We start from the raw sequence: 12,074 nt of genomic DNA, 5'->3' as shown, positions 1-12,074 counted from the left end.
GTACTGTGGCGCCGCCTCTTGTATTTTGATGTTGAGTCTGAATCGCTACGGAGCAGCTGATTGGAGCAGCTGATTGACGCTCCAGCGGCCAATAGGAACGGAGGAGAGAACCGCCTCTCAGCCATGATGTCCCCGTTTTAGAGAACGAGTATTCCCTCTCTGCATGTATTAACTTCTTTTTTAATCATACTACAGAGAAGCCTCTGTCACACACAAGTGTGTGTGTGTGTGTGTGTGTGTGTGTGTGTGTCTCAGCATCATGTGATGTTTCCTCTCCGTTACAAACACTGATTTCACTGTTTGACTGTCACATGATTCACCAACTGATCACAACACACATAAAACACACACGCTGTAGTAGTACAACACTGCAGTTTAATGTGCAGTACTTTATCAATGAAGTACCACAACACTGCAGTGTAATGGTCAGTACTACAACAATGAAGTACCACAACACTGCAGTTTAATCATAATAGTACATAATACTACATGTCATCTACACAGTACTACATGTCATGTGCACAGTACTACACGTCATCTACACAGTACTACATATCATGTACAGAGAACTACAACTACCTCACATCCTCCCCCATCAATAATTAATCAATAATCTCATTCTGATGATCAAACACAGTGATCAGTCTGATCCTGGATCAGCTGGAACAATAGAAGACAATAGAAGACAATAGAAGACGGCCTTTCCTCTCATCATCATCACCACCATCATCCTTCTTTTATTTCCTCCCTCTGCCTCCATCACCGGTCGGCCATTTTCTCTCCATCCTCTCTGCCTCCACCCCTCTACCCCTCCACCCCTCTACCCCTCCACCCCTTCTCTCCTCCTTTCCTCCTCTCCTCTCCTCCTCCCTCTCTCCTCCATTACAGGAAACACAGACAGCGCAAATCAAACCCACCAAAGAAGAAGAAAACCCCACACAGAGAGCAGACAATGAGAGAAGAAAAGAACAATCTCTCGCTTATCCTCCATCCTCCCCTCCCCCACCCTCTCTCTCTCTCTCTCAATAATCCCTTTGACATGAAAATAAAAACAAAGAAAGGAGGATGGATAAATAAAAAGGAAGAATAGATTCTGATTGAGAAACAGAAAATGGCAGCTCACCCCATTGCTGTAGCCTCCATCACCCTCTCTGTCTCTCTCTCTCCGTCTGACAGAGGGCAGTCAGCTGGGCAAACAAGCAGCCAATCAGGAGGCAGAGACAGTGAGGGGGAGGGAGGGGGGATGAGGGAGGAGAGGAGGCTGCCTCTCCCTCCTCCTGCTCCCAGAATGCTTTGCAGCAGTTGCTGCAGGCAGACTGGCTGGGTTGCGCACACACACACACACGCGCACACACGCACGCACGCACACACACACACACACACACACACACACACACACACACACACACACACACACTTAACATTAGTCTAGGTCCTCTGCTCAACCACACACACACATTATTTTTTTATATATATATATATATATATATATATATATATATATATATATATATATATATATATATATATATATATATATATATAGGAGAGAGAAGAGAGGAGAGAGAAGAGGCTGTAAACGTATCTAATATAATATTTATAGTTGAATATAAATAATATGAGCAGACTCCTTTTTTCTAACATTGTTTGAAACATGTTGAATATTTTTCTAGTTTTAAAAGAAATTATCAAAGAAATGAAACTTGTGTTTTCTTCTTTTTAATGATGATGTCATAATAACTGAGTTCTTCTGCACTAAAGATGGTTCTGGTTCTACTTTTAGTTCTACTTCTAGTCCTGATGGTTCTGGTTCTAGTCCTGGTGGTTCTACTACTAGTCCTGATGGATCTAGTTCTACTACTAGTCCTGATGGTTCTAGTCCTGGTGGTTCTGGTTCTACTTCTAGTCCTGATGGATCTGGTTCTACTTCTAGTCCTGATGGATCTGGTTCTAGTCCTGGTGGTTCTACTTCTAGTCCTGATGGTTCTGGTTCTAGTCCTGGTGGTTCTGGTTCTAGTACTGGTGGTTCTGGTTCTAGTACTGGTGGTTCTACTTCTAGTCCTGATGGTTCGACTTGTAGTCCTGGTGGTTCTGGTTCTACTTTTAGTCCTGATGGTTCTGGTTCTACTTCTAGTCCTGATGGTTCTGGTTCTACTCGTAGTCCTGGTGGTTCTGGTTCATAAGAGAGCAGGACTTTATATCACAGAGAACAACAACACTGAAGGCTCCTCTCTCAGTTCAACTAAAAGGCTTTATGTCATGAACGTTTTAACAACAACAACAACAACGTTGTCAAAACACACAACAAGTACACAAAAATGAACAAATCCCCAAATGAAAAGGGAAGAGCCAACCGATAGATATTCAGCTTCACTTGGAACACGTCTCCCTCCGAAAGAAAGCCTTCTTTTCAGTGTGAAACTCTTCAGGCTGACCTAAATGCTTCAGGCGCTGCCACGGTAACCAGCACCCAAACGAGTACTTCAATGCCCGTTGTTTATTCCAGCTCCCACTGCTGTGGTTTATTCTGCAGTAACGAGCCGGTGTGCATTACACCTTCACCGCCTGCGAGTCCTCAGTAAGGATGAGTATCGGTTTTGTTTTTGTTTGATACCGGTGCTAAAACGATACTTTTGAAACAATACCGATGCTAAAACGATACTTTTAAAACGATACCGGTGCTAAAACGATACTTTTAAAACGATACCGGTGCTAAAACGATACCTGTGCTAAAACGATACCTTGAGTGGTCGGAAGACTAGAAATGCGCTATACAAGTACGGGTCCATGTACCACAAACACCAAATGAACAGAGGAACAAACGCCTCGTAATAATCTCACTTTGTGTGGCGGCTTGCAGCGTTTCTCAGCCGTGTTCTTGCCGGTCAGCTGCGGTTTCTCCGCTCTGACGTTGACCTCCATCAGCGAAACAGACGTTTCTAGCAGGAAGTTTAGAGTTTATAGTTCAGGAGTCTTTTCTACAGCTTTCTCGTCCAGATTCCAGCGTTTAAAACAGACGTTTCCTCAACGAGGTATGGTGGAGGAAACGGAGCCACTATGGCACCGGTTTCCGGTACCCAACCCTAGTCCTCAGCCGGAGACACGCTGCTGGTCCATAAGGACCCACAATAAACCATCAAGAATACTAAACGTTGTACTTTTACTTTGTTATATTCATTAATAGTGAGTTTTTCTCTTAAGAACAAAAAACACAATTCAAATGATGAGTAAATAACAGATATGATTTTTATAATTATTTTTGGTGTTAGTGAAATGAAAGAATGAGCTCAGAGCTTTTAGGAAGTTAAACAGCTCATAATTCATCTCTAATATCTATTTTATATTCATGTGAAAACATCTGGATTTGTTCTAGTTTATCACCAACACTACATTTTACTAGATTACATTTGAACGCATGATGAGAACGTTATCATTTAGTTCAGCCAGTACTCATTTTCACTGAGCAGAGCCTGCACGCATCATCATGTAACTGAAGTGAACCTCCGCTGGTTCTCTGTTAGCGGTGCTGCTAACGCTACTAGCTCTCCTCCTGTTGGTTCTCTGTTAGCGGTGCTGCTAACGTTACTAGCTCTCCTCCTGTTGGTTCTCTGTTAGCGGTGCTGCTAACGTTACTAGCTCTCCTCCTGTTGGTTCTCTGTTAGCGGTGCTGCTAACGTTACTAGCTCTCCTCCTGTTGGTTCTCTGTTAGCGGTGCTGCTAACGTTACTAGCTCTCCTCCTGTTGGTTCTCTGTTAGCGGTGCTGCTAACGTTACTAGCTCTCCTCCTGTTGGTTCTCTGTTAGCGGTGCTGCTAACGTTACTAGCTCTCCTCCTGTTGGTTCTCTGTTAGCGGTGCTGCTAACGTTACTAGCTCTCCTCCTGTTGGTCAAAACACTGATTGGTTGTTCACAAAGTCCCATGATCGAAGATCAGATACTAGAGAAACATCATGATGTCCTGATCACATGATCTACTGGAGGATGGAACTAGGGCTGCAACAACGAATCCATAAAATCGATAATCAAAAGAGTTGGCAACAAATTTATTATCAAGTCGTTGTGTCGCGTGATTATTACGCCATTCAATAAGTCACGGAGAAGAGAAGAAAAAAGAGCAGAACAACTGACCTGCCAGCGTTTCTGAGATTAGAGTGAGACATGGAGAAAAGCTGAGGTCGTGATCTTCAATAAAACATCTTTGATGTGACATATCGAGTCTTGGCCAATCAGCGTTAAGATGACTACAGCGGCTTCATTTCCCCTCAAACTTGTTTTTAATGGAAGCTAGTCAGCTTGCTATCACGTTAGCTAACGTGTTTGGGTTGTGTATTGTCGTTAAAGTTACTTTATGTTCCGTTGCGGTTCAGTCTTGCTTGTAAAAAAAGGTAACGAGATGAAACATACCGTAACTCCTCGTTCTGGTTCAGTTCACCAGTCACTCGATCTGGCTGCAGGTTTTTTTTTAATACTCAAAGTAGAATGAATCAAATCACGTAGTTGGGCTTAGCCAACAACGGGATGCCGTGGTCATAAGAGGCCCAGATATTGATCAGAAGATGTGAATGAAAGAGTTTAAGGAAGAGGACACTCTATATGCAGCTGAGATGAGCTGGAGCTGGGCCTGAAGGTGGAGGTCAAAACAGACATGAGAGGAGCAGTACAGCTTCCCACTGTCCCAGTGTTTTATACACATTGATAAATCAGTGTTTCATACACATTGATAAAGCAGTGTTTCATACATATTGATAAAGCAGGGCATGCTAAAGCAGCCTCTGCTCCAAGGAGATCAATTACAGTAAAAAGGGCTCACATTTGGCAGATGTAAAGCATACATGTGTATGTTTTTTGTGTTAGTCCATTTTTATTTAATTTTTTTAATGAACAGCTAAAGGAAGTTCAAGGAGCAACCTGTTTGTGCTTTCTGAAGATGTTTTGCACTGTCACTTCTGTTTTGAATAAAGGGTTGGAAATTAATGTTGTTGTTTTTTTTATCTGATTCGTCGAAAAAATAGTCAACAGATTAATCGATTATTAAAATAATTGTTAGTTGCAGCCCTAGATGGAACTTTATTAACTCTCTGATGGTGAATGTCAAACTGTGAGGGGGCAGGACGGATCAGGGTGTGTGTGCATATGAGAGAGAGAGAGAGAGAGAGAGAGAGAGAGAGAGAGAGAGAGAGAGAGAGAGAGAGAGAGAAGAGAGATCAATACAGTTGTCCTACATTGAGCCTCACGTTGCATTTATTGATAAACCATGAATTTGATCTGATATTTGCTACAGACCTGACATTTTCTTTTTCATTAAAGTCTCTATATCTTGAGATTATTAATTGAGGGTGGTGCTGCTTTAGGTTTAGGGTGCTGCTGCTTTAGGTTTAGGGTGCTGCTGCTTTAGGTTTAGGGTGCTGCAGCTTTAGGTTTAGGGTGCTGCTGCTTTAGGTTTAGGGTGCTGCTGCTTTAGGGTGCTGCAGCTTTAGGTTTAGGGTGCTGCAGCTTTAGGTTTAGGGTGCTGCTGCTTTAGGTTTAGGGTGCTGCTGCTTTAGGTTTAGGGTGCTGCAGCTCTTCCTGAAACAAACAACCATCAATTGATTAAGTTTAAACTTAACTTTTCTTCCTAGAATTCATCCGTTCATCCTCACATTAATCCTTCACTACTTGTGAAATCAGACTCCATCTCGCTGCATTGAAGAGAGACCGTGGACGAGAGGAGTTAAAACATCGACATGTTTTACGCCCCAATATCAGTATCTTTAAACACAAGTACTCTTATTTTTTACCAACATCATAAGTACATGTTGCACAAACACTGGCCTACTTGTGCCAGTAGTAGTAGCAGTAGTGGCGGTTATTAAATAATGACATCATATATAATATAGTACTTTACTGATTCAAAGTAGTATTTGTAATAATAAAATACCAGCAGGTGTAGTCTTTGTGGTGCTGGTGGTAAAAAAAAAAGAAGCACTATTAGCAGCTGCAGTAACAATAAGCAGTATTAGTAGTACTACAGTGGTAGCAGTAAGCAATATTACTGCAGTACTTATGTAGTAGTACTATAGTAGCATAACAGTAGTTGTGCTGTACAGTAGCACTGGAGTAACACTTTAGTAGTACTTAATGTACAGTAGCAGTAAGCAGTGGTAGTCTAGTCCTACTGCAGTAGTACGTATTGTACTGTAGAGTACTTCAGTAGTACTGTACAGTAACAGTAGTACTACAGTAGTACAGTGGTACTCCAGTACATTCGCAGTACTACAGTAGCTAGTACTGTAACGTTGGAGTTGCAGTGTTTCAGTGATATATAAATACATACAATACTATATATTCTGTGAGTTATATGTGACAACAGCAGCAGCAGCTCTGTTAGCTGTTAGCCGTTAGCTCAACATTACATGACTGCTTCAACTGAGCCGCTCCTTTATCTCATTTCCTCATAAAACATCCAGAAACACCGGCGGTCTGTCGGCTCATCAAACACCGGCCTCTCCTCCCTGTCCCCGTCAACCCCGGTTCCCGTCCCCGGTCCGTCCACAGAACCGGTAAACCACCGACACGCAACCACAACAAACGGTTAGCATGAAGCTAAGCTAACAGCTTCTCACCTCCGCGGCTCCAAAGTGTCTTTAAACGGCGTCGGTTTCACGGAACATCATCGGGGAACTCCCGCGGCCGTTAACCGAGCCGTCAGACGCGGCGGAGGCCGCTCATGTCTCCGGTCACGGCGGGAAAAGTGTTTCACAAAGTCCGGGAGAAGTTTAACTCGGCCTTATTGTTGTGGAGAAACTGCTGCCGCTGCGGTCCGCCATCTTGTGTCTGTGTGTAGAAGTACTGCTCCGAGAAGTACCTTTACCACCGTTACAAGAGAATAGTAGAACGGTTACGCGTTTAGTACTACTTACAAAGTACACAAGTATTCTCAGTTTTATTGTGTACAAGTAACAGTCGTAAAAGTACACAAGTATTCTCAGTTTTATGTGGTGAAAGTATCAGTTGTAAAAGTACACAAGTATTGTCAGCATTATGTGGTAAACGTATCAGTAGTAAAAGTGAACATGTACTCTGTGTATAGTTGAAGTGTCAGTATTTAAAGTACACATGTACTCTTAACTGCGTGTAGTTGAAGTGTCATTAGTAAAAGGGCAGACGTATTATCAGATTCATGGGTCGACCCGGACCTTTATTGTGAAGGGCAAGCTGGAAATGGTTGCTCTCACTTCCGCCAACTTCAACAAGACGCTATTCCCCAGGCTTTTATTGTGAAGGTCCCGGCTGGATGCGGTTACGAATATTTAAAGATGGCGCCGGTTCTTGACGCGGCGGACAGCTCAGTGTTTTTTGCGCCGTTTTATGGTTTATCCGCCGCTAATCACGACCTGAGCGCTCTGGTTTGGATGTCATGAGGAGCCGGTCACCGTGCAGTGTTACCGGATGCCTCGCGTGAACCGGACGGCCGTTTTAACGCTGCTGATCATCAGCAGCTCCGTGTTTCTGCTGTTCCAGTTATATTACTACCGGAAGTACGTCAGCACGGTGAGAAAAATTAGCCAATCACATCCATCGATCAACTGTTGGAAGAATGCATACGTATCAATTATTATAAACAGACAACAATATTTTAATCGCTGGATCATGTTTGTAATATTTGCTGGATTTATTTTTTTGATAAAGATTGATTTGATCCTTTGTTGTTTTTTTTGTTAACGCCATTATTTAATTAATGTATAATATTTTATAAAATATAAAAATTGTAAAAGCAAAAATCATGAAACAAATATTAGTAAAGGTTAACATTATAAAACTGATATATCATAACATCTAATATCTTCAAATGTAAATATTGTATAAGCTAGAATTCTGAAATATACATATTACCTCGATCACCTTTATCACCGGTCCTGTTCGTGACCTTCATGGACAGGATATCTAGGCGCAGCCAGGGGGCGGAGAGGATCCGGTTCGGGAGTCTCGGGATCACCTCTCTGCTGTTCGCGGATGATGTGGTCCTGTTTGCCTCCTCGGACCGTGACCTCCAGCATTCACTGGGGCGTTTTGCAGCCGAGTGTGAAGCGGCAGGGATGAGAGTTAGCGCCTCCAAATCTGAGGCCATGGTGCTCTGCCGGAAACCGGTGGATTGCTCCCTCCAGGTGGGGACAAACTGCCTACCCCAAGCGAAGGAGTTCAAGTATCTCGGGGTCTTGTTCACGAGTGAGGGTAAGGTGGAGCAGGAGATCGACAGACGGATCGGTGCGGCTGCAGCAGTAAAACAGGCGCTGTACCGGTCCGTCCTGGTGAAGAGGAGCTGAGCCGGAAGGCGAAGCTCTCAGTTTACTGGTCGGTCTATGTTCCAACCCTCACCTATGGTCACGAACTCTGGGTCGTGACCGAAAAAACGAGATCTCTGATACAGGCGGCCGAAATGAGCTTCCTCCGTAGGGTGGCCGGGCTCACCCTTAGAGATAGCGTAGGGAGCTCGGACATCAGGAGGGAGCTTGGAGTCGAGTCGCTGCTCCTTCGTGTCGAAAGGAGTCAGCTGAGGTGGTTCAGCATCTAGTCAGGATGCCTCCTGGACGCCTCCCATTAGAGGTTTTCCAGGCAACTGGTAGGAGACCCCGGGGAAGACCGAGGACACGCTGGAGGGATTATATCTCCCGGCTGGCCTTGGAACGCCTCGGGATCCCCCAGAATGAGCTGGAAAGTGTTGCGGGTGAGAGGGAAGCCTGGGTCGGCCTGCTGAACCTGCTGCCACCGCGACCCGACCCCGGATAAGCGGCTGATAATGGATGGATGGATGGATATTACCTCGATATATCAAAGTGTCTGCTGCTTTAAGTATTTCATTATAAGTTAATTAATCAGATTTCCCATCATGCCTTTCTTCCGCAGCCTGGCCCTTACATCCTGAGCCGAACAGGTCACCTCACCGCCAACGACCTCCAATGGGTGAGTGTTAGCCTCTCTGTTAGCATCAGTGTTAGCATTAGCGTTAGCCTCTGTTTGTCACTCTGGTTAGCCTCTGTTAGCATCACTGTTAGCCTTGCTGTTAATCGCCGGGTGAAAAAGGCTTTTATTTTGTAATGTAAAACGCATCCTTGTCCTGGTAGCTGTTGCTATAGTAACCACCCTTCTCCATCTCTTCAGCAAACGGTGAAGAAGTTCCTCGGGTTAGCGCAACACTTCCGGCTGCCGCTGTTCCTCGCCGACACCGCCGCCCTGACGCTGCTCTCCCACGATGCTTTGCGGCAGCGGGACCGGCTGGTGCGCGAGCCACACTGCAGCTTCCTGTGCACCGGCCGGCCAATCACGTCCTTTGCTCTGCACGCCAACCTGTGGAAGTATGAGGTGAGCTTAATGCGTAGATAAATGAAGCTGATACAGAAATCCGCTAACGTTAGCTACTGGATGTTTACGTGACTGTTTCACTGAAATTGGGTGACAAAGAAGAGGGAGAATTATTAAACGTGGAATAATTTTCATTCTCTTCCACGTCAAATATTTTAAAAGTAAATTAAAAAAACGTTTTGTCTTTCAGCCCGGCTTCCTATTGGCTGCCGAGCAGAAAGGCTTCGAGCTGCTGGAGTTGCGAGGAGAAGACCCGCGATTGGCCAGTCTGGACAACCTATCAGGGGAGGAGATCCCACTCCACTTCCTGTTCCGCCTCCACGGTTACGTCATACAGGTGGGCGTGGCCACATCGCACCTAACAACCACATAGAAACACATAGCAACAGCAGAAAGTTCGTCGGCAGCCATCTTTTGATCAAGTCCAGTTCAGCCGTTTCTGTTCCCTTTTTATATATAAATATATGTCCAGGTGGTGTTGGATAATAATCAATACATTGTCCAGGTGGTGTTGGATAATAATCAATACATTGTCCAGGTGGTGTTCCTGTATGAGCGCAGCGGGAACTACCTGTGGCACGGAGCGCTTCGCTTCAAATCCAACGTGGACCGAAGCTTCGCTCCCTTCAAGCTGCTGGACTACGGACGCCATGCTGGATCGTATGACCGGTGAGGGAATAGCTGGTCACATCTGCTGGTTATAGATGTAGCATTAGTGTTAGCATCGGTATTATTGTTAGCCTCACTGTTAGCATTAATGTTACCATCAGTGTTAGCCTCTCTGTTAGCATCAGTGTTAGCCTTTCTGTTGGTATCAGTTAGCCTCTCTTTTAGCATCAGCGTTAGCCTCTCTTTTAGCATCAGCGTTAGCCTCTCTGTTAGCATCAGCGTTAGCCTCTCTGTTAGCATTAATGTTACCATTAGTGTTAGCCTCTCTGTTAGTATCAGTGTTAGCCTCTCTGTTAGCATCAGTGTTAGCATCGCTGTTTGCCTCGCTGTTAATCGCCGGATGAAAAAGGCTTTTATTTTGAACGCGTCTTGTCAGCTGTTGCCCTTCTAGATTGGTTATAAATGTGTTTGTTGTGGTGTCGGCGCCCTCTGCAGGCCAGAGCTGGTCCTGACGGTCCTGGACGGCCTCGACGTTCGAATCCCGCACAACGTTACCCGCTTCCTGTCCGAGCAGCGACAGGCTCGGTTCTTGGAGTGCCGTTACCGCGATGCCCGCAACTTCCTGCAGGTCAGGACGGGCGACACGGGGCTTGTGACAGAGCATTTCCTACGTTTACATTTTAACGATTTAAACCATCTGATGGAAATAAAATGTGTGAAGAGTAATAGAATCCCATAAAACTAAATCTCTCTCTCTCTGCTGTGTGTGGATGCAGCTCTACCCCGAGGACGCGTCTCCGGAGGCCGTGGACTTTCGGAGGAAAGTGAAGTCGTTGCTTCATTCGGCCGCTCGAACCCTGGCTCAGCTGGACGTCCCCTTCTGGCTGAGCAGCGGCACCTGTCTGGGTAAAGGGTTTCACACATTAATACTCAGGAATAGTGGAATATTTATTTTGTATTAGCCATTTAAACAGATCAGTAGGAATGTTATCTTTTTTCTGAATGAGCCTTCGCAGATTTAAAAACTCACCTGATTTGTAATGACAATTAATGTGAAACTGCTTCTAAGAAAATGGCCAAACTTTTTATTGAAGAGCAAAGTGTGTGCCACCTGCAGGCTGGTTCAGGCAGTGCAGCGTGATCTCCTACAGTAGGGACGTCGACGTCGGCATCTTCGTCGAGGACTTCCGGCCCGACATCATCGCGGCGTTCAGGGACGCCGGACTGTCACTCAAACACAAGTTTGGAAAGGTGGAAACTTTCTTTTTTGTCTTTACCGTTTTTTATTTCAATATTTTATTAGCTTTCTGCTTACTTTGTATTTTTTTTATGTTCACTCTTAATCTGGTATTTGTCAAATTTGGTTTGAAAAGAATTCTGAATTTTACGTGTGTATTTTATTTGTACGGCCTGTGTTTTATTTTGAAGGTGGAGGACAGTCTGGAACTTTCCTTTTTGAGCGACGACGTCAAACTGGACGTTTTCTTTTTCTACAAGGACGGAGACATCGTCTGGAACGGAGGAACGCAGGCGAAGAGCGGCAGGAAGTTCAAGTGAGTACTTTTATTTTCTATGTTTGTGAAACTCCCTTTTCTTTATGTCAACATTTACTTATTTTCACAGTAAAATGAAATAAAAAAAAAATTGTATTGTGTTTTTTTTATCCGTCAGGTACATCTTCTCTTGCTGTTAAAAACTCTAGTTATTAAGTTGTATTTGTGTTTTTCCCATCAGGTACATCTTCCCTCGCTTCTCGCTGTTAAAAACTCTAGTTATGAAGTTGTATTTGTGTTTTTCCCGTCAGGTACATCTTCCCTCGCTTCTCGCTGTGCTGGGCGGAGCTTCTGGAGCTAAAGGTCCGCGTTCCCTGCGAGACGCTCGACTACGTGACGGCGAACTACGGCGCCGCGTGGAGCGTCCCGGTGAGGAGCTGGGACTGGAAGTCCTCGCCCAGCAACGTGCAGGAAAATGGGGTGTGGCCTCCGGCAGAGTGGGCGGAGCTCATCCAAGTTTACTGAGAGGAAACGCTACGAAAAATAATCTCAACACTGAAACTATAAATAAACACAAGGTGGAAAAAACACTGAGAAGATACTTTTTTTTTTAATTATCTGGACGACCACATCA

At 44.6% G+C, this 12,074-nt stretch overlaps 1 protein-coding gene across 1 annotated transcript; it reads left to right on the top strand.

The window, feature by feature from the left end:
* Window positions 1–7,354: 7,354 nt before the first annotated feature.
* fktn (fukutin) lies at window positions 7,355–12,020 on the top strand. The gene is made up of 10 exons (XM_079234663.1): window positions 7,355–7,529; window positions 8,883–8,939; window positions 9,138–9,338; window positions 9,529–9,675; window positions 9,877–10,007; window positions 10,443–10,575; window positions 10,724–10,853; window positions 11,065–11,198; window positions 11,376–11,500; window positions 11,752–12,020. Exons 1-10 carry the CDS (start codon window positions 7,428–7,430, stop codon window positions 11,963–11,965), a joined length of 1,374 nt encoding a protein of 457 aa, XP_079090789.1. The 5' UTR covers window positions 7,355–7,427; the 3' UTR covers window positions 11,966–12,020.
* The last annotated feature ends 54 nt before the right edge of the window (window positions 12,021–12,074 follow it).

The sequence above is a fragment of the Taurulus bubalis genome (genome assembly GCF_910589615.1).
Source record: "Taurulus bubalis genome assembly, chromosome: 19".
Classification (NCBI taxonomy): domain Eukaryota; kingdom Metazoa; phylum Chordata; class Actinopteri; order Perciformes; family Cottidae; genus Taurulus; species Taurulus bubalis.
Note: the sequence above shows the minus strand (reverse complement) of the source record. Positions and strands in the feature narration are given on the sequence as shown.